The 23,068-nt window shown below is 38.6% G+C and overlaps 2 protein-coding genes across 3 annotated transcripts in view; both read right to left on the bottom strand.

Annotated features, from left to right (window-relative positions):
* The window catches only part of rcan3 (regulator of calcineurin 3), a 42,329-nt gene extending 30,876 nt beyond the window's left edge, over positions 1-11,453 (bottom strand). The window contains exons 1-2 of one of the 2 annotated variants that reach the window (XM_027143072.2): positions 11,319-11,453; positions 8,582-8,811 (exon numbers count right to left, since the gene is read on the bottom strand). In XM_027143072.2, the coding sequence (XP_026998873.1) occupies positions 8,582-8,791 (210 nt within the window). In that variant the 5' untranslated portion in view covers positions 8,792-8,811; positions 11,319-11,453. Of the gene's footprint in view, positions 1-8,581; positions 8,812-10,704; positions 10,863-11,318 lie in introns of those variants that run through there. The other variant, XM_027143071.2, reaches the window with a different exon arrangement.
* Positions 11,454-11,826: 373 nt separating this feature from the next.
* On the bottom strand, positions 11,827-22,666 carry nipal3 (NIPA like domain containing 3). The gene is made up of 11 exons (XM_027143074.2): positions 22,415-22,666; positions 22,048-22,116; positions 18,993-19,164; positions 18,820-18,879; positions 18,331-18,476; positions 18,052-18,148; positions 17,451-17,586; positions 16,835-16,923; positions 16,615-16,678; positions 15,259-15,353; positions 11,827-14,385 (listed from the first exon to the last, which is right to left on the bottom strand). Exons 1-11 carry the CDS (start codon positions 22,472-22,474, stop codon positions 14,201-14,203), a joined length of 1,173 nt encoding a protein of 390 aa, XP_026998875.2. The 5' UTR covers positions 22,475-22,666; the 3' UTR covers positions 11,827-14,200.
* Between the last annotated feature and the right edge of the window lie 402 nt (positions 22,667-23,068).

Genomic DNA, 23,068 nt, shown 5'->3' with positions numbered 1-23,068 from the left:
GTCTAAAGTCACATCTAGGAGCACAGGAGAAGACAAACAAGTCTATTTTAGCCAAATATTCAGTATTATATAAGGATGAGAAGATCAGCTTTCCTTTTTTGGCTAGACTTATTTTTAGAAACAACTGTAATTAATTAATACACCACCAAAATGGCTGTTTCTATTGGAAAGCAACATGAAGCCAAGCATCTCAAAGCAAGGTGAAGGTGAATCTAAAAATATCTCATTCTTCAAAATTTTGTTACAGTGCTCGAAATCATAAGCCACTATTATAAAAGCTATTATATTTATCACAGAGTTGCTATAGATAATATTATAAGTTGAACTAAAGTATATTACTGTACACTATTACACAAAAAGCCTAATAGCTGAATAGCTGGATTATGTTTATTAAAATAAATCAGTACTAAATGCACACTTAATGATTTTTTTTAAAGGGCTCCCTGGCTGTTAGATAATACAGGCATTGTGTGCATCCATCTTGGAGTAAAAGCCTGTCCATTTCCTGTCCAGCTACCAAGGTAATAGAAAATGTTATGTAATTTAAAGTTGTGGCTGGTATCAAATACAACAACAACAACAACAACAACAACAACATGGTCTGCTTTAAATTACAACAGTTTTAATAAAATATTAGTCCAGAGAGAAAATTATGGTCTCTGCCATTCTCCAGGCTCTCTCTGTCTCTGCATGTATGTCTGTCTCTCTCTCCATCTCCATCTCTCTCTGTTTGTCAGTGTCTGTCTGTCTGTCTGTCTGTCTGTCTGTCTGTCTGTCTGCCTCTGTGTGTGTGTGTGTGTGTGTCTCTCTCTCTCTCTCCCTCTGTGTCTGTCTCTCTCCATCTGTCTTTCTCTACGCATGCATAGTGGATGAGTAAGGGTTTCGTGTTGAGCCGGTGAAAGCGATTGGCATCTTGCCAATTCTTTGGCATTTAATTCAATTTAAACAATCTTGGATTAATTGTCTTTGTTGTGTGAGCATGTGTGTGAGCAAGTATCTGTGTGTTAGCGTAACAGTGAGTGTAAGTGTGTGCCTGCATGCATGCATGTAAGTGATTGCGTGTGTGTGTGAGTAGCGTGTTAGAGGAGCATGGCGATTCCGAGCACGAAGCTGTGCGAAAGTTTAACTGTGATTGGTGATTGGTGTGTGTGTGGCGAGTGTTGAGTGTGTTCTAGTGGGGCACGAGAACATTGTCTCTGCCTCCTGAATGAATAGTGCAATTGTTGTTTTTTAGAACGACGTTGACATTAAGACATTAAGAAAATTCCCCTTGGCTGAAAAACCCTACTTGTTAAACAACAGTGTCTTTTAGGAGAGTGGTCTTTTATGGTTTTTGAGCAAGGTACAGAAGAGCTAAATGTTGTTTTTAAATTTAACATTGATGATTTTGATTACATATGAAATGTTTTTACTGTGGCAAAACGAGACAACTTTTTCAGGTCTGTCCTGAGAGGCAGAGTGACCCCGGTCATAGATAATACATTGTTTTTTCTCAACAGTACACTAATCTTCCAAAGGACACATTGTTAGATCTATGAAAGATCTGGGGATAGAAATAGTGGAACTACAGGGTTTTTGGAGTACACAGGAGTTCGAGGGAATTTTGAAACCCTAAAAATGAAAAAAGCCAAATTAAACCACGTTAGACATCTCAGCACAAAGGGTGCTGGTCCGCTCATGCTTTAACAGTGTGACTGGGATGGATGCTCCTTCTAAGTTCTTCTTCAATTTAGAGCAAACGATTGGACAGAAAAAAATTCATACATGCTATGCGAACAGAATCAGGGAATCTCTCATCGGAGCCCACTGAAATTCGCAAGCTGACAGTAAGCTTCTACTCGAAGCTGTACAGCAGTGAGTGGTCAGGGGCACAGATGGTGGAGGAGAGTTTCCTCCCTGACCTGCCAAAGCTCTCTAAGCAAGCGACCAGGGAGATAGACAGAAAGCTGACATATGGAGGACCGACGAGTAGATAGATGGTCTCCCTTCTGAGATTTACAGGTCTTTCTGGGTAGTTATAAGGCAGGATGTGCTGGGCATTCTACAGGACAGTGTGAGGAGAGGTAGACTCCCTTTGAGCTGCAGGAGGGCCATCCTTATCCTACTGCCAAAAAAGGGGATCTGACGAACCTGAAAAACTGTTGCCCGGTGTCACTACTGTGTACTGACTGCAAGCTGCTGCAAGCTGCTCTCAAAAGCATTAGCCTCGAGACTGACTAAGGTAACGGAGCAGCTCATTTACCAAGACCAGGTGTACTGTGTGCCTGATAGGTTATTATTCAATAATGTATACTCAATTTGTGACATTTTGGACATCTCCAGGCTATTGGGATTAAAGACCGGACTGATCTTTCTAGAAAAGGCATTTGACTGGGTTGAGCGTGACTATTTGTGGAAGGTGCTGGAAACATTCGGGCTCAGCCAAGGTTTTCTAGCCATGATGAAGGTGTTGTATAGTGAAGTTGAGAGTGTACTGAAGGTTAACTGTGGTTTATGTGCCTGTTTAAAAGTGTATGTAGGTATTCGACAAGGCTGTTCTCTTTCAGGTATGCTGTACACACTCATGGAAACTGAGGTCTCATTTTTCTAGTTTTAACATTCCACACACCAATGCTTCACTATGTTTATCAGAGTATGCAGATGACCTGGTAGTTATGATTGCCTTGCAGAGAGATCTGTATGTTTTAACTGATATTTTAAATGATTTTCAGTTTTTACCTTCTACCAAGGTAAACTTGGCAAAAAGTGAAGTCATTTTATTAGGCAGCCTACATTACCAGGAGTTTTAGTGTGAGGAAAGAAGCCGGTTTTGAATAATTGGGTGTCTAACTCGGGAACAATGAGATTTTAAATAAAAACTGGGATGGCACTGTAGAGAACATGAAGGGTAAACTGAGCAGATGGAAGCGGCTGGTTCCAAGGATGTCCTACAGGGGGGGAATACTGGTCATCAACAACCTCGCAGCATCGTCCCTCTGGAACAAGCTGGCATGCGTGGATCCACCTCCAAACCTGCTAGTGAACCTCCATGGTCTGCTGGTGGTCTATAATAGATTCCTCATAGTGTCCTACATCTGCCCAAAGAGGATGGAGGGCAGGGGCTGTTCCACCTAGCCAGCAGAGATGAAGCTTTCCATCTCCAGTTCATACAGAGACTCCTCACTCTACCCAAAGCCTTGGTATGGAGCGCAGCAGCCAGTGGATTATTAAGCACAGTTGGTGGTCTAAGGCTGGACAGGATTTTGTTTTTAATGGACACCAAAAGGTTGGATGTTTCTGGGTTACCGTTTTTTATTGTGGACTTTTTAAAATCTGGAACTCTTTTAAAAAACAAAACAAAGGCTGTGTAACATTACACTGGCTGCTGGAGGAGCCTCTGTGGTACAGCGGGCACATAGACATCTCCAATGTGGCCATTCCTGCAATGTCCAGGACTCTCATCTCTTCAGGCATTGTGACACTCCGAGAGCTCGTGAACATATCAGGAAAATATCTTTCAAGGGCAGAGGACCTGGCAGTGCGTATGGGGCTATGGTCCATGTTCATTGTCAATCAGATCTTACACCACTGGAGGTCCTTCCTAACATCAGAGGAGCATGTTTGGGTGATTGACTACGAACACAAAGACACTGGTCCTGTTTGCCAGCTGAACATTTCTCCTGACCTTTGTGCGAAGGGGAGATGTACTTCCTGACATTGTCGAGGGAGCTGTTCTACAGAGCCTGTGTTAAGGTTTTGAATAAGAAAAAACTGAGTGGGAGGATAGACACTCCATGGAGAAATGTTCTTGGTTTTAATGATGATATTAAACCAGAATTGCAGGCACTGTACAAATCACTGTTAACCAAAAAATTCTGCCGACCTCCAGTGGACCTCCTCTGTTCACACAGAGAAACTTTTTTTTCATGCTTTTAAGGTCTTTTGATGTTGATTTTACTTTCAGTCTTTATTCTTTGTTTTAAATGGCCCACAGGGAAAAAATGGCAATAATGGCAATATACCTGAGCTAGAAAAAACAAGAAAGCACCAAACATGTGAAGCTAAAAGGATTTCTCCAGACTGGATAAATCAAGAGTCCCGATTGTTTTATTTTTTAAATCAGTGTGGTGTTGTGATAATAATCTGTGCTCTGTTACTCATCTTTGCACCAGAGCTAAACAAATTACTACTGTTATCTCTACCCTGAAATTATTTAGATTTTATTTATTTATTTACTTATTTATGCAAATAAAGGATTGTAAAAAGTTAAGTCTCACACACACACACACACACACACACACACACACACACACACACACACACACACACACACACACACACACACACACACAAATTTGAAAACCTTGAAAGCAGGTCAACAGCTAAATACACAATGGTGTAGAGGTCATGATGTTTGATGATGCTGAAGGACCCTAATGATGATAATGCTACAATTATTGGCCAAACTTTAAGAAAGCTTTAAGAGCGGTGTAAACACACATCCATGTGTTATTTTTAGTCTGTTTTCCAGAGAATAGATATGATGTACCAAGCGTCAAGCACGTCAGGGTCACCCAGAATGCTTTACTACCCGTGTCCCTAACTGCACAGTTATTTTTATCTCCATGTTGAAGTATTAATTCACACCTTCCCACTCTATACAAAAATACACAGGACAGTGTTTTGCTTGATCAACATATCAACATATGCTTCATACATTATCACGCTGTCCTTTCGTTTTAGCAAGACACTCTCTTTCCCCAATGGTTCTTTTGGGTTCCTTAAAAAGCCTTAAAATGTCTTGAGAATGTACAGTAGTTTTGGAGGCACCTTTCTATCCATTGCAGTCAAAATTTATTGCGCTATGGAAACGGTCTTTCTGATTAAGAACAGGAAATAATAAAAGCACTTCTTTCATTTCTTTCAACATGATTTTTGACTATTCAAGCTCTTTGAGCACCACATAATTACCTGCTGATTAGCTTTACCTAGTGTGGTCGCTCAGAGAGAGGTGTTCCTCAGAGACAGCGACAGATTAATGCACAGATTCATATCGTGTGCCTAACAATAACAAACGTATATCCAGTGAGCAACCTTAAAATATGAGAGAGGCTCCTGAAGTGAAGTGTTTACTTGATTATCTAAAGATTACGCATTTGAATCCTGACCATGCTCCCTGGACTGTCAGGGTGGGCAGGAAAGCACTGCTCTCTCCTCCTGTCAATCGGAGAAACTACAGGGCATCTGTGAGCTCATGTATGTGGAAGAGTATGTTCTGCTGCCCGGTAAAGCGGGTGAGTGGGAACTGGTAGGGCTGTAGTAGCTCACTGGTTAAGGCGTTGAACAACAGATTGGAAGGTTGTGAGTTTAAATCCCTGGTCCACCAATCTGTCACTGCTGGGCCCTTAATCCTCAATTGCTCAGTTGTATAAAATGAGACCAAATGTACTGTATGTCATTCTGGATAAGGATGTCTGCTAAATGTATGTGGGAACTGGTCAACAAAGAATTGGGGAAAGAGAGATACAAATCAAATCAAAAGACTGACAGCTTCAAAGTCAGGGCTGACTGTGGGGGGAAAAAGTCTTCTCAGTGCATGCTGCAGCTGAGAATCCATTTCTGGAGTAAAGATTGAAGACAACAACCAGAATCATGGTCTGACAGCCAATGGCAAACTGTATATCAGAAGAAGAATGGGTGCTGCTGAGACGCACACTGATGATCCTGCTCTATTTTTTAAAAAAACCTTACATTAACCATAATAACAAGCTCCTATACACGCTACCTCAGATTCCTGCTATCTCAATGTCATCCGTTTATGTGGGATTATGTTCTAGAGACTTTTATCACCACACGGATTCACATCATTGTGCTTTTATCCTCAAAATCAAATAAAAAAAGAACTGCCAGAATTGCCTTTACCCATCACTGTGATTGCTGTTCACTTCCAGTATGATGTATGAATGTTTACCAGGTAAATATTTTCAACCACAGTTGCAGAGAAGCAAACACTCTGCAACAAATGGGATAAATTACAGGAACATTGTGATAATATAGTCACTAAATGTGTTCTGTCCATTATATTTAAAACGTGTGCATTAGTAGCAAATATAAAACCATCTAGGTTGGAACTACATGCTTGAGGCAGTGGGTGTGTGTGTGTGTGTGTGTGTGTGTGTGTGTGTGTGTGTGTGTGTGTGTGTTTGTGTACACTTTTGTGTGTGGTTAAAAAATGTATTCATTCTGGGATGATGCTTCATTACCACCACAATTTAAAATTTTATCTATTATAACACGCACACACACACACGCACACACACACGCACACGCACACACACACGCACACACACGCGCACACACACGCACACACACGCGCACACACACGCACACACACACGCACACGCACACGCACACGCACACACGCACACACACACGCACACACACACGCACACACACACGCACACACACACGCACACACACACGCACACACACTTACTTTTCAAACCTTCAAACATCAACCATCTAATTCATATACAGTGTCGGTTGAAAGTTTGTGAACCCTTTAGAAATTTTGATATTTCTGCATAAATATGACCTAAAACATCATCAGACATTCACAAGTCCCAAAAGCAGACAAAGTGAACCCAATCAAAAAAATCAGACAAATATTATACTTGGTCATTTTTTTATTCAGGAAAATGTTCCGATATTATATATCTGTGAAAGGCAAAGGTATGTGGACCTCTAGAATTAGTACTTGAAGGTCAAATTAGAGTTTATCTGATTTCAGTCAATGGGATGACAATTAGGTCTCTGTGAGTGTCCTATTTTATTCAAAGAACAGGAATATATCAAAGTCTGATGTTCATGACGCATGCTTGTAAAAGTGGATCATGGCAAAAACAAAGGAGATTTCTGAGGACTTCACAAAAAGAGTTATTGTTGCTCATCGGGCTGGAAAAGTTTATAAAATAAAGAATTTGGACTTCACAAATCTATAGTCAGACAGATTCTGTACAAATGGAGGAAGTATCAGACCATTGCTGAACTCGCCAGAAGTTTTCAACAAAGAAAGATCACTCCAAAAGCAAGGAACCCAGAGTCACTTCTAATGAACTAAAGGCCTCTTTTACTTTGGCTAATGTTAATGTTTGCGAGTCTGCCATCAGGTGAACACTGAACAACCTTGTTGTGCAAGGCAGAGCTGCAAGGAGAAAGCCACTACTCTCCAAAAAGAACATTGCTGCCCATGTAGTTTATTAAAGATCATGTGGACAATCAGTGTTGTAGTACTCGAGACTCGGACTCGGTCTCGAGACCATATTTTAATGGTCTTGGTCTTGTCATGGACTCGCGAACATTTTGACTCGGTCTCGACTCGTACTCGAATACATTCGGAATCGGACTTATTCTCAAGTCCACACGAGTACCTACAGTATTAAAATATATATTACTGTTTCTTTAAACTGATGTAAGATTGACACGTACAATGATTGGTGATTTTTTGCGAGCATCAGACCAGAGGAGGTCATTTGCAGTCACTGGCTATAATCTAATTGTTTTTAAAATGTCTTTTAAAATGTCTGCACCTGTGGAGAGAATTTTTAGTCGGGGTGGATTAATCATGAGGCCACATCGTGCTCATCTGGGTAACAGGATGGTGTCCTCACTTATCTATTTGAAAAGCAATTATACCCATCTGTAATCTTCAAAACTTTTAGAAATGCACATAATTCAGGGCAAATTCAGTAGTTAACCTTGAAAGTTAAAAGTTGTTATATTTTAGTTTAACATATGGTACAGTAATATTATGTGTATTAGAATTGTCATGTAGGCTAGTAAAGTGGTACAATTGTGTTATGTACTGGTGGTACTGGCTGTAATTGTTTGTAATAAAATTATCTTTATACGTCATATTATGTGGCAATTGTTTCCTTTTTGCCCTCAACTGACATCATTTTTTTAACCAATGTGTGTAATATACAGTATTAATGGTATATGTGCTTTTCTGATTGAGCTTGTTGCTCATTTTTATTGCTTCCACCAAAAATGTAACATATGCCTGAGGATTACTTTTAAGTCTTTTCTCAGACTCAACTTTATGTGGACTCGGACTTGACTTGGACTCGACCTTCTCTGGTCTCGGTCTTGACTCGGACTTAACCCTATCTCGACTCGGTCTTGACTCGGACTCAACCCTCTCTGGACTCGGTCTTGACTCGGACTCGAATGAGCTGGTCTCGAATACAACACTGTGGACAATACAGAGGACTGTTGGAAAAATAATTTGTGGACAAATGAGATAAAAATAAAACTGGTTCTATGGTTTATAATCAGAAGCATTATTTTTGGAGAAATGGAAAATGTTTGGCTTGGTTTCACATCTCATGGTCAAGTTTAGCAGCTTACAAAAAAAAATAAAAAAAAATAAAAAGAGGTGTGACCCATAATATACAGCATGTTTGGCTTAATCATTATTTCACTTTCACACACACACACACACACACACACACACACACACACACACACACACACACACACACACACACACACACACACACACACACACACACACACACACACACACTCCAGCGCCACTCACCCGCTGCCTGTCCTCCTCAAACACTGCCTCGTGTACAGAGCAGGCAAACAGTGAGGTCGGCAGGTCGCTTAAATCCATCATGTCCTCTGACTCTTCATCATTCTCCCCAAACATCATCATCTCCTCCTCATCCTCATCTTCCTCAGGGTCACTAGTGTGGGCATCTGTGCCATTACTCCACAACTTCAGTCCATCACGCATCATCTTCATCGGCCTGCTCGGCCAGTAGACTATATACACACAGAGACAGGGAGGGGTGTTGAGTAAAGATGTATTTTTGCTTATTATTATTATTATTATTATTATTATTATTATTATTATTAAGTACATTCCTACTGTTTATAGTTAATGGTGTTCTTTTTTCTGTCAAATTCTCAGTTCTGACTGCTTAGAAAGCTGTTGATTTTATTTATTTAACAGCATCTCTGACAGCAATGCGAGATGCAAAGTTCATATGTGCATGTATTATTAATCTGATAAGTTATCATTTCTTTAATAATAACTAATTTTGGCAAATTACTGTGCTATAAAAGGAATAAAACATGGAGAGCCTGTAGACTATAACATACTGTTATATGAAAATAATCACCATCAGGGCTTCTAATAAAAGCACATCCCATAATGTTTAATTCAGTAACTATCATCCTAAGAGCAATATGGTCTAACCATGATGCTTGATTTCAGTCTGAAACCTGCAACCTTTCTTTGAATTATATATATCAAAGAAGGAGAATAACAAAAATGATAAATAAGAAACAGATAAACTTCTAGTCTAGGTGTAGTATGGAGATATATTCTTTTGGGTACATTTTTTTTTTTAATCCATTCTTCTCGGGTCACGGGGAGCCTGATCTCAGGCGTCATCGAGCAACAAGGAAGGATACACCCTGGACGGAGTGCCAACCCATCGCAGGGCACACACACTCATTCACTCACACAATCACACACTACGGACTCCACACATACAAGGCAGAGGCAAGCGTGCTAACCACTAAGCCACCGTGCGCCCCCCAAAATAGTTTGTAGTGGTAAAAACATATCAGATACAGCAGTGCTTCTGGATATTGACTGGTGACAGTTAGAAACTAGAGCTCATTTCTTACCATGCAAAGTAAGTTAATCATGCCTTGTCTACTGTATGCACTTTATTTGGGCTAGTATTGAGATGGATCCCAAGCCTATCCTGGAAACATTGGGTGTGAGGCAGAAACACACCCTAGGTGACAAAGCGTGAAGCAGGAATACACCCTGGATTATACATCAGTTCATCCCTGGGCACTGCGCGCACACACACACACACACACACACACACACACACACACACACACACACACTTTTACACATTACACAAGGTTGCCTAATTTAGCATACCAGCATATTTTGGGAGGTTTGAGGAGACCATAGAACCTTCAAGAACCACAGGGACAGCAGGAGAAGATGTGCAACTGAGCTCAGACATTGAATGCAATACCTTAATATTGATTAAAAGTAAATTTTTTTTTTACTAAACTTTACTGTTCATATGTAAAATAGTTACATATCAATAGTATTTTCTTTTATTGTATTTTATTTATTATCGCTTATGTTAATTTTTATATTCTTTTATATTTATGTGTATACATTTTATCCTTTACCTTTTCATGCACCATAAGGTCTGACACTTAATTTCGTTGTGACAATAAAAGAACCTATCTATCCATCTATCTATTTGTCTGTCTATTTATCTATAGTTTACTTGTGAAACAGCGACATCCACCGGTCACTTTCCTAATTACATTTTTCTTATCCAGCACTAATCTTATTAAAGGCGAGCTTTGTTATAAATTAAATTCTAATGTCTGGACAAAGACAAAGTAATTATCACACAAATGCGATTCAATTTATACACATTTATTTTTTAACCAAACAACATAAAAACCAGCCCCTAGAGATCCATATTATTTTTTTTTACTGTCCATGTTGTAAACACACTAAAAGAAGACAGAGGAGAAAGTCAACAAAACGTCTCTATATAAAACACACTGCAGTAAACTGTATGAAAAGCTCACAAATGTATTTAAAAGTCGTTGAGGACCAAATCCGCCACAACAGACAAAATAAACATTATTTATCCAAACGCTTACCGAAACAAATCCAAAGTAAACCAGCAGCTCGTAATTTGAAGTCAGAGTTTATTTCCTTCAGCCCGCGCGTGTCGTGATTTCATGGCCGGATGACGTGAATTTATTTATCTGGCCTTTAAAACCCATATTCCTGATGCTCAACGTAATCACTAGCACAATTATTGTCCAATCAAACTCACGCGTCTGATAGAGCCATCCAATGGCTGTCGAGCTCTCGGAAGGGGGCGGTACTACGGTACGTTACGCGCGGTCGCAAACACCTGTTCGCTTGTTTAAAGCTGCAGTATGTAAGTTTTGGACGTGTTGTTTCTCTCTAACCGCGTGACCCAAAGTGCTTTATTCTGCTTATATCACAAAGGTTACAGCAATCAATGTCGTGGAACAATAGAAATCAAGTAAACACTGGGGTACAGAGCGATATCGGACTATTCTACATATGAGACTAACATTAGAGGTTTTAAAAATTGTAAAAGTTTTGTGAAGTACGTGTGAAAAGCTGATGCTTAAATCCTCCATGTGTTCTTTCCTTCCTGCCACATCCACATTAGACCCCTGAGATCAACCTCATACTGGACACAGACCTTAACCACCTGAAACAGAAGTGCATTTAATACCTGGACTTTCTGACAGTTAGGCCTCAGGTGTGAAGATCAGGCTCAATTCCTTCACGCTCGCACCCTCAGCACAGAAGATCCTCAGCACAGCATTTTCTCAGTTCCTTTTTTTTTTTTGGACTTCCTGTTTACACATAACTGAGTGACACAACATCTCATCCTTGACTCTATATTTACATTGTAAATTCACTATGTTCACTATAAACCAGTATTTCCTATTTGTTTATACTGAACGTTTGTTTAACTGTGTAAATTTTGTTTATAAATTGTAATAACTATATGTATAGTCTATGTTTAGAATTTAGCTTTGACTTAAATATGGTTAGATTTAAATAAATTAATTTATCCATTTTTATGTGTGTGGTCCTTATTGTCAAATTATTACTATCTAAGGATCTAGACATTTGCTGTATAAGACTTAAAGCAATCTTCTGTATTGCTAATTCATAATTGTAGTCTTTGCATTGTAGTAAGTGTTGTAATTTTACAATGTGAGACACACGTAACATGGAATACAGGGTAGAGTTTAATGCCCAAAGTCACACTGAAGAAATCAAGCCACGCACCAATTACAGTTTTAACAAGTTGCAATCTTATAACTTCAGCAACATCGAAATCAGTATTCAGCTTATTTTATTGATTCAAAGATTAATTAGTGTTACCCTTAAAAACATCAGTCTGACACACATCTACACATGTATCATTTTTCCTTTGGACCAGACACTGACAAATTCTTTGGAATTGCAAATTAAGACAGTGTGATGATTTCTAATCTTTCTACTGTACAGTAAAGAAATAAATAAATGAAAATAAATGTAACTCTTTTCAACTACACATTTACCTTCAGAAATAAAGTGACAACATAGGATTCAATTATTACTAGTACAAATGATGAACTGAATTCTCCACCGGCTCACACCAGAGGCACTGAGGCCGATGCCAACTTAAAGCTTTTAAAGCAATGAGGGACCTCAGATAAACATCTGAGAGCTGAGATCCTCAACTGATCAAACTACAGGTAAGGTCAGAGCTAATGAGTTTCATAAATCATTCATACAGCATGTATGCCTTCATGAAAATGTTTGTGAACTCTTAGGTCATTGGTATGAAGACACATTTGAAGTTCAAATTAGCTTGATTAGGAAAAGCAGTAACTTTCACAAATAGCTGAAATTCAGCTATAAATATGTTTTTTTGCTGAATTCTGGACATTTCAAAATACCTTATTTTACTTAATACTCAATCAGTAATAAGCTTGAAAGCTTTGTAGCTTGATATATAGCTTTTCCAACAACAAAAACACCTCTGTGTACAAGCCATCATGCTATATTTAATACCATATATTATTATTATAATAATTATATTATGGCACCATTGTCTGACTAGCTATTTATGTGTATATAATTTATTCCGTTTGCAAAGCTTTAATAATGATTTACAGATAACACAACATGTAAGTAAGACAAAACTGATACCACATAACCTTCATGTAAGCAATGTTTATCACAGTGTCTAAGACTAGCTCTCCTGATGGGATTTCAACCATCACCACGATGACTTGGAATCATCATTAAAATAAATATTAAAAAAAAAAAAAAAAAAAAAGCTGGAGTCTATCCACCATTATGACATACAGAAATATGAAATATAGTCTGGACCCCAAGAGCCATTCTGAGGAGCAAAGAGATCTTGCATGCCCTTACACCCATATCAAAAACAAACAAAGACCAAAGATGGATGAAAAGATGGATGACACAACACCGGAATGTGAGTAAGTACAGCTGATTGTTTACACATCTGGGCAGATGTTACCACACCAAAAAAAATCTTTTGAATGTAAAAAGCCCAGATGCTGCCATTCTAGAATCAACTCCTTTCCTTTAGATGCGTGCTTGTATGTGATTATACTGATGAGAGTAAACTGATGCTGCAGCAGCATAGAGTAGAGCTGAATGCATAGCGTTAGGATGAGGAATAAAGGCATGGTGGTGAAGACCGATCCAATAAAATACACTGAATAAAGCACTGTTGAAATATTCTGCTTGAAATAGCAGTGTCATTTATAAAGCGTAATGAATTTCCTCCTTCCTCTCAGTCGATTCCATCCTGTGCTTTACAATTGCCTGATAGGGGAAAAAGGGCATTTCTGGACCAGAAAAATGTCACCCATCTATCTCAGGGCACCATACACACAGTCACACCTGGAACTACTTTATAGTCCCAGAAGTATGAACGGAGCTATAGGCATGTTTTTGGGAGACAGAAGGAAACCTGAAGGATCTGGAAGAATCCTGAAGAACCTGGAGGAAACTCACATGGACATGAGAAGAAATACAGAAAGTAACCGGAGCACAGAGTGATACCGGTGCTTCTTTAAGGGCAAAACGTTTTGTTCTAAGGCATCTTCGTATTATAATAAATATGGTTATTATAGATGACAATGCACAATGACTCTCAGCACAACCTTCATTACTTGATGAAGTTTTTATGTATTAGGGATTTTCTTTGGCTGTGAAGTGGTGTGTTGCCGTCAAAACACACACAAAAGCTACACTGAACACCAGCAAAGATTAAGACTAACAGCAGTGTGGAATGAAGATGTGAGCCGTTCTGGAGCCGAGTTTTTGCTTTAGCTCACCCTGACGTCTGCAGTAGATTTAAAAAAAAAAAAAAAAAAAAAAGGTCTGACAACTGGGATGCTCGAGAGTCTTTAAAAGTTTTCTGGAATCGTTGCCATTCAGTTTTTCTGGACCAGCAAGTCATTCAGTATCCTATAGAACTAAATGCTTGAAGAGAGCAATAAAGTCAGATGCATCTTTTATTCTTTTTTCTTCTTCTTCTTTTTTTTTTTTTATAAATGGGAGGTCCTGTCAGAGGTTTAACTAGTCTTTTTTGATCTCGTCTGCCTGGTACGGGTGACCCCTGTCTGGGGATGCACACGTATCCCGATTCACCACTGGGAGAGTTGCAGGTGTGACAGTGTCGTTGTTCACGAGGGTGCCGTAGGAGAAAGAACCGTTATAATCCGGCTGAATGGGCCAGCCTTTTTCATGGATCGTTGGAATACCTGAGTTAAAAACAAAGAAAGATAAATGTATTATTAAAATTCATGAACTTTATTTTTAACATTTAGTTCCTACAGGATTAAATCAAGCTGACACAACGGGATTCACAGGACCTTGCGATTTTACAAAAATCACACCACACACCACATCTGTTATAGAAAATCATTACAGATGTGTCTTCACTGTTTGGAGTTTAAAAGAAGTAGTTTTCCCCCCAAAAAAATCAGAAAATTTTTGCAAGCTGCATTGCAAATTTTTGGAAGAAAAAAAAACCCAGATGCAGCGCTTTTGAAATTCTGGCGGACGAAGCAGAGCAGTCAGAATACAAATAATCTACCACATGATCAGCTTACACTGACAGAAGAATCAGGACCTCATATATTTATACATCTCATAATAATCTGTAAGAAATAATCAGAGACAGTGATGTAGCTGATGCAAAGTGGAATCAAGGTGACGTTTTCCAAAAACACCATGCCTCTCATTTTGTTCTTTTTCCTATATGAAAGCGGTTTATCGAGGATCATGATTGTAATTTATTAATGAATAACACATCAAGACTTTAAAATGTTCCGAGTTACAGTTAACATCATGGAGAGACGATGAAACAATTTATTTCCTGTTATCACTTTATGGTGCCTTTAAAGAGTCGCTAACTCACCTGCCTCAGTTACTCTCAAGTTAATAAGACAAAAACATGCATCTTTTTATGTTCCCTAGAAACAAATCTACTGTCCCTGTAAAGTACTATAAAAAAATTACAGACAATAAATGAATCAGCACCCTGCGTATGATATGACAGAAACAGGCTTCATGTTATTATTATACATTTATTACTGCAGGTTCCTGGATGATCATGTGTGCCTTTCACCCACCTTTCACCATGTCCATGGTCACATACGGCTCAAAAGCTTTGGATTTCTTCTTGTTTTTGGTGATGAGGAAGACGCCGAGGAAGCACATGGCACATCTGTAAAAGAGACAAACAATAGCGCGGTGTAAACATTTGTGGGGAAAAAGCCCTGAGGTGATTGATGATAATATTACCCACTCTATAAGCAAAAACATTCATTCATACGAGTCTGCGTCCAAGAAGATGAGTCAGTAAATGAGAATAAACTTCCTGCTACTACCGAGTGTCATTAAAAATCGACGCTTATTTAATTGTTATCCTTAATTTGTTGCCAATTTTTATAAGTAAACTATATTTTCTGTCATTTATAAAAAAAAAATATTAAAAAAGTGATGCTTGTAAAAAAAACAGAGAGAGATAGACAAAGCGAGAGAGAGAGAGAGAGAGAGAATAGAGTAGGGAGAGAGATAGACAGACAGAGAGAGATAGATGGACAAAGAGAGAGAGAGAGAGAGAGAGAGAATAGAGTAGGGAGAGAGAGATTACAGACAGAGAGAGAGAGATAGACAGACAGAGAGATAGACAGAGAGAGAGAGAGAGAGAGAGAGAGAGAGAGAGAGAGAGAGAAGACAAGAGGCAAGAGCAAGAGGCAGAAAGACAGAGAGAGATAGAGAGACAGAGACAGACAGTCAGAGAGAGAGGGAGAAAAGAGAGAGAAAGACAGAGATAGACAGACAGACAGACAGAGAGCAAGACAGACAAAAAGAGAGACACATAGAAACAGAGAGAGACAGACAGACAGAGAGAGAGAGAACGAGAGAGAGACAGAGAGACAGAGAACAAGAAGGACAAAAAAATAAAGACAAAGAGAAATGGGGGGTTGTTGGGTGTTTTTCACCAGTAAATTGATACAGAATGTGCACACTGACAATGAATTAATGATGAGCTGTGACGATATTTCCTAGAAGTAAATCATGAGTAAGGAAGCTACAATGATGAGGGGATGAACATCATTTCTATCTTCCCCACACTGCACCACACTCCTTCTGATACTCCAACCCTGTTCAACTGGTTCAACTGTCTCTCAGGGAACAAGGAACATATTCATCAAGACTCTTCTCTGTTCTGGCAGCTTGGAAGTGGAACAAACTCACAATGTTCTGATCAGCAGTCCATCATCAGAACACTGAGCTCCCACTTCCCTAGTTTTAGACTGATGCTAGCTTTAGTCTGTAACCCAGTGAAGCAGTATGAAAATATTCATCGATGGAGAAGTGTCGTAAATGTAAATGTGGTGTAAAAGATGTGGATGAATCCCCTTTTAGAGAGAAGGACGATATGTGGCAGGAACATCACTCGGATATAATACCAAACTCACCCTAATAAAAACATGCAGATGTGCAGAACATCCTCGTGGTTGAACTCCAGGTAAAATATGGCGCCTAGATAAAAATAATAATAAAACAATGAACCTAATATATAAAAGCAGAATGTACAGAAAACAAGCAGGAGAACTAGATTAAGTGTGTGTGTGTGTGTGTGTGTGTGTGTGTGTGTGTGTGTGTGTGTGTGTGTGTGTGTGTGTGTGTGTGTTTTACCTGCACCGACAGCAAACACGGTGGAGAAGATGTAGTTAACGCAGGCGATGAGGGAGGAATCGTACAAACGGGACGCCTGAGCTAGAAATCTGAGAGCAGAAAAAAACACAACCAAACAAAACATCATATTCAGAGCATGAATAAACACTGACTCTGCATTTCTGCCCAGATTCTGAAGGACACACTGTTAGATCAAATTATAAATAAACTCAAACCATTACATCTGAATCAACTCAGGATTTGGGACAGATCAATGATTCCAAAAGGTTTACTTAGCAGTGGATACGCTATAATATAACTATAATAATAATTACATCTTAGCATGTGCAGATATCTTGAATATAGTAACGTCCACTATTTACTAAACGTAAGATTAGAATTATCCAAATATAAAATATTAAACCTATTTCTAAAAACTAATTTCTAAAATTTTTCTTCTTCCATTTGCTGATTATTTTTATTCGTGCTAGAAATAAATTCTTTAAACTAGCAACATACAGCCATTTATGGTGGGAGGGAGAGGAAGGGAGAGGGAGGGAGGAAGAGAGAGAGAGAGAGAGAGAGAGAGAGAGAGAGAGAGAGAGAGAGAGAGAGAGAGAGAGAGAGAGAGACTCACGATGCCTGAAAGAAGATGGTGGTCACCATGCAAACAAACATGACGTAGAAAATGGGATAACTGAGCTGGAGAGATCCCTGAATGCTGAGAACCACCATTCCTGCAACCGCCTTCACTGTGATGACCGTCACAGAGCCTGAAGTGTAATGAACACAAAGAAATGCACAAAATACACTTATATAAATATACTCAAGTGGTTCTAGAGGCTATAGCGGTCATGCTGAAAAAGTCTTAATGGAAGATAATGCAAAGAATGAGGAAGAACAGTGCATTTAGACAGTGGAATTACATAAAAAATGTCTGATGATAAAATAAATAAAACTAGGTTTAACATTTACAAAAGCAATTCCAAAAGAAATCAGGGGATTTCATTTAGATCTTTAATTACAAATAAAAATATTTCTACCTCCTAATAAATGCTAATTATTGCTTAAGAACAACAAGAGCTGGTAAGCATTATACAAATTAAATAATCGTACTGGTTCCCATTTGCTATTTATTAGCAACATTTGCGTTCTGACTAATAAGGGATAGATTTATATAAAAAAAAAAAATCAATAATAATACATAAATAAGAGAAAAAAAAAAGAATGTCCCTCACCCAGCAGTGCCACTAGCAGCAGGATGAGCACAAGGAAGTTCACATTGTGCTGTTTGTAAAAGTACAGCACCAGACAGAACGTGATGATCTCCAGTAGCTAAGAAATAAAAAAACAAAACAAAAAAAACCCATATATTTAGTATATACAGTAGCACTGAACCAAAGAATTCCAACAGATTTGAGATTCCCAACTGAGTGTGAACAGCAGTTTGAGAAAGAGAGAGAAAGAGAGAGAGAGAGAGAGAGTAGTGTGAGTTGTAGTGCGAGTTTTAGTCTCACCAGGTACAGGAGGACGGGCCAGCCAGTCAGGTGCTTCACGATGTTTTCGGCGTTCAGTTGCTCGTGAGAGTTTGGCCCGAACGTGACAAAGAGATATGTTCCGCCTACAGTCAAGGCACAGCCGAGGAATGATAAAATGTAGCGCTCTGAAAAACAAAAAGAGGTGCAAAGGGTTATAGAGTAAATGACTTCAGCATGCCTTCTTAATTACTCCAGTGTTTAGAAGCCAGTCAGAAATATTTTTAAAAGAAAAGCAGCTATGAGTCACCTGGGCTTGAGATTACATCTAACAAACCACTTTCATGCATTAAAATGGAACAGATTGCAGTGTTTAAAAGTGATAAATAATCTTTATATAATCAGTTTCAGAATTCTGGTGATCTTTTTCTGGCCCTGAAATGAGCTCTGCCCCCCCATGCTGAAGCAATGTCATGTAGCATACTACTGGTATCCTGTAGATAAAAGCTGAAGCAAAGATGAAGCTCTTACTCAGAAACTCCTTTGGGCTCCATTTTTCTCTCAGATACAGAAATCCTAAAATACAGCTGGCTGTGAAGGGAATATGAACACACAAAATCTTTATATAGTGTATTATATAACTTAAGCATTTGTGTGGAAATGATGTCAGTTTCTTCTGCAAGAAATAATAGAGTAATAGTTGCCTATGAGAGACACAGCGCTGAGGGGGGCGATGAGTGAGAGCGGCGCAAAGGCGTAGGATGCAAACAGGGATCCTTCTCCGATCAGCAGAAGCACAAGACCACTCCACCATGTCTTTGTGAAGTAGTAAGGCCTCGGATCCTTAGTGCCCGCCAACACCACATGGCTTTGTTTCTGCAGGGATGTGTGTGTGTGTGTGAGAGAGAGAGAGAGAGAGAGAGAGAGAGAGAGAGAGAGAGAGAGAGAGAGAGAGAGAGAGAGAGAGAGAGAGAGAGAATACAGGAGAGAGAGAAACAGAGAGAGAGACAGACAGACAGACAGACAGAGAGAGAGAGAGAGAGAGAGAAAATATAGGAGAGAGAGAGAAAAGACAAGAGGCAAGAGCAAGAGGCAGAAAGACAGAGAGAGATAGAGAGACATAGACAGACAGTCAGAGAGAGAGAGACAGAAATAGAAATAGAGACAGACAGACAGACAGACAGACAGAGAGCAAGACAGATAAAAAGAGAGACACATAGAAACAGACAGAGACAGACAGTTAGCTTTATAGTTTGCTCCCTGTCCCTGGAATCAAACCTTAGCAATGAGAGCATGAGATAAAATAAATAATAATAATTTTTACACATTCACTCCTGAACTGATTTAGGAATATAAAAAAAAATCCTGTGTTCGATTACATAATACAAAAAAAAAGGTACAGTATTGTCTTCCTTAAAAATAAAAACATGAAACACTACAAATTATAAATGTTTTAACTCCAACACCATCCAAAAAAATCGGATTTAAGTACAAATCTATGTATAATCAGATGAGACCTTATTAATATAGGAAAATGACATTTCTTTTAAAAACTCTGCTATAAATACAAACTAACCAAATAGAAACTGTAGTGTCTTACTGTGGGATGGGCAACACAGCACTGTCTCATGTTACACTGGTTTCATCTGTTTGGAAAGAAACTTATTTGCTCTGCAGATGCTCTTACAACCTACAAGACTCAATTAACGCACTTAATATTTATTTAAGTGTGTTCTCTTTGGCACACTTAAGTCGCTTGAGTCATACAGCATTATATACTGTTTTATACTGCACGCTATACTCAGAAATAAACTGTTAGTATACTATTTTATTATTATGTAAGATTGGATTATTATATAAGACTGTATTTTGTTATTTTCATTGTGTGTTTACTGTTGAGATATATATATGTGGGGATGTGGTAGCTCAGTGGTTAAGGTGTTGGGATACTGATCGGAAGGTCATGGGTTCGAACCCCAGGTCCACCAAGCTGCCACTGCTGGGCCCCTGAGCAAGGCCCTTAACCCTCAGTTGCTCAGTTGTAAGTCACTCTGGATAAGGGTGTCTGCTAAATGCCGTAAATGTAAATATATTATATATATCTATCCCCCCAACGAACTGCTATGAGCCCGCTTCCACATACATGAGCTCAGAGATGCCCATGATTGGCCAGTGTCATTGTAATTGACAGGGAAGAGAAAGTATACTATCCCTGTGCATCTTTGTCAGGATTACATCTTGTTATTCATCATGTCTCCCAGATTGGTCCTCTATTTTCCATACTAATTTGTTAATAAAATAATTAATATGTTTTATTTTGTTTAATGTCTCTTGTTTAGCTTGAGGGTAGATTGAACAAAATTGTATTATGCACTTTTTATTATGAAAAGGTCCTTAAAAAATGTGATCAGATATGTTTTACCTTTCACCTTTAATTTACTTGCTGTTGTTTTTGATAAATGTGTCTGCAAAATAATCAAATGTACTGAGACAATACCAACTCAAATCCCATAAACAAAAGGTTTAAAACCCTATAATTATAACCTGATTATTAATAAATAATTAAAACCCTGCTTCAAATAATCACTTATTTACTTGATTTACTTAAATGTCTGTGTTTGACATTTATCTATTTCATGTTTAACTCACACAACTTTTACTAATCTCCTCACCTCTTACATGCTAATGAGTGGGCGTGGTTTATTTCTTTTAGCAGTGTCTGATTGGCTTAACATTATTGCGTTTCAGCAAGATCAGTTTTCAAGTTGAAAGACTTTTCATTGTAAAGAATATAAACACTCTCATAAAAGAAGGACAAATCTAAAAAAGACATCTAATTTATCAATACCATAAAATTATCTTAATATCTTATGATCATAAAGATGACTACACCATTAAAATATTTGAAGAAGCATGGATCGACTTGTACACTACTTGAGGTCCCTTTGACATATATTATATTATATAATATCTATATAATAATCTATATAATAATCTAAAGGAAAGCTTTTGGAAATAAGTCAATATTAATAATTTGGATTTAGTTATACTTTTGCCGGGCCAGATAACATACTAACGATATACTAACTTGTCATTATTGAAATACATTTACAGCATTTAGCAGACACCCTTATCCAGAGTGACTTACATATTTATTTCAATTTATACAACTTAGCAATTGAGGGTTAAGGGCCTAGCTCAGGGGACCAGGGATTCAAACCTATAACCTTTCAATCAGTAGTCCAACACCTTAAACACTGAGCTACCACATCTACCACAGGAATTAGATATAGATACTTTAAACTGAAAACTATAAATCACTTTATTAACAATTTGGAGTGGAATAATTGCTCCTATATGATGTCATTGACCATGTGAACTCGGGCGTGTCATCACATTTCCCCCATTCCTGTTAGAGAGCTGCCTGGAAATTAGGGCTATTTTTTGACAGCTCACGTCAGTCTCCTGTCTGTTCACACTCACCCACCTGTCTGTTCACACCCACCCACCCACCTGTCTGTTCACACCCACCCACCCACCTGTCTGTTCACACCCACCCACCCACCTGTTTGTTCACACTCACCCACCTGTCTGTTCACACCCACCCACATGTATGTTCACACCCACCCACATGTATGTTCACACACACCCACCCACCTGTCTGTTCACACACACCTGCATGTTCCCACCCACCTGTACATTCACACCCACCCACCTGTACATTCACACCCACCCACCTGTACATTCACACCCACCCACCTGTATGTTCACGGAGATGCTGATGAGTAAATTCCCGATGATAGCCAGCAATGTACCGATGAGGTTGTCCTGTGTGTAAAACAGTCAGGATGATACCCGTTTACAAAGCAGGCAATGCCAATAATATACTTATAGCACAATTCGTTTAACACCCGTTTTAATATTTAAATTATATTTAAATTATATTTTAACAGATTTACATAAATTCAGATAAAACATATGTAAACTCTATAAACGATCAAATCTATCGGTGTTACAAGCATTGTAACTAAACCTTATCTTTAACAGCTGTAAAACAATATAAACGTATGACTTAACTTGTAAACTTGTCTGTAAAAAGAAGACATGAAACATAAACAAAACTCACAGTGTAGGAAAGCGGCCCCTGCGCCGCGTACAGGCTTCCGGTTTGAAACGGACTCATCATTATTATTAATATTCCCGGTGCAGTTGCTCTGTCATCCCTTGTCCTTGTTTCTGTTGTTAGTTTTTTCTTAAATCAGATACTTCAAAACTTTACATTTCAAGTCATTATTTCAGACAGTCCCAGTCACTGTCAACGTATCTCGACAGCTTTCATAAACACTTCCGTTTCCGGTTACACCTGTAACCAGAATAGGCGGGGTTCCGGTTTTGCTCTTTCGTGTCTCTATAACAACTCCTGTAGCCACCATTAAAGCCGCTTCCGAGTATATGCTTCTACATTTATTATTATCTTCTTTATTTTTTACAGAAGCGATACCACATCATAAACCACCTGCCAAATACCGTAAATAAATCGTGTCACGCTGACGTCGCTTTTTGACAGTACATAGTTAACATCAAACAGTGTAGTTACGTTAAGAATTGGACTAATATTGAGGACTAATTAATGTTTTTAAATAATAAAGGTCATGTAAGTTTTCTTTTCCGACACATGCAGTAGGTGGCAGCAAAAGACCTTGTTGAGATCCATATGTTCCGCCAAGTCCCACTGTTGGCTCATTTCACTGATTCGGTTCATTCGAACAAAGAGACTATA

Source organism: Tachysurus fulvidraco, chromosome 12, assembly GCF_022655615.1.
Source record: "Tachysurus fulvidraco isolate hzauxx_2018 chromosome 12, HZAU_PFXX_2.0, whole genome shotgun sequence".
NCBI classification, from domain to species: domain Eukaryota; kingdom Metazoa; phylum Chordata; class Actinopteri; order Siluriformes; family Bagridae; genus Tachysurus; species Tachysurus fulvidraco.
The sequence above is the reverse complement of the archived record's forward strand: the minus strand, read 5'-3'. Positions and strand labels throughout refer to the sequence as shown.

Bases quoted from the DNA above. Each gene is read 5' to 3' on its own strand.
- nipal3 (XM_027143074.2), bottom strand. From the start codon at position 22,474: ATGATGAGTCCGTTTCAAACCGGAAGCCTGTACGCGGCGCAGGGGCCG. The intron at 15,354-16,614 runs GTGAGTTTGGTA...TCTCTTTTACAG, and splicing joins ATCTGCATGTTTTTATTAGG to ATGTGCCATGTGCTTCCTCG. The intron at 14,386-15,258 runs GTGGGTGAAAGG...TTTTTAACTCAG, and splicing joins GACCATGGACATGGTGAAAG to GTATTCCAACGATCCATGAA.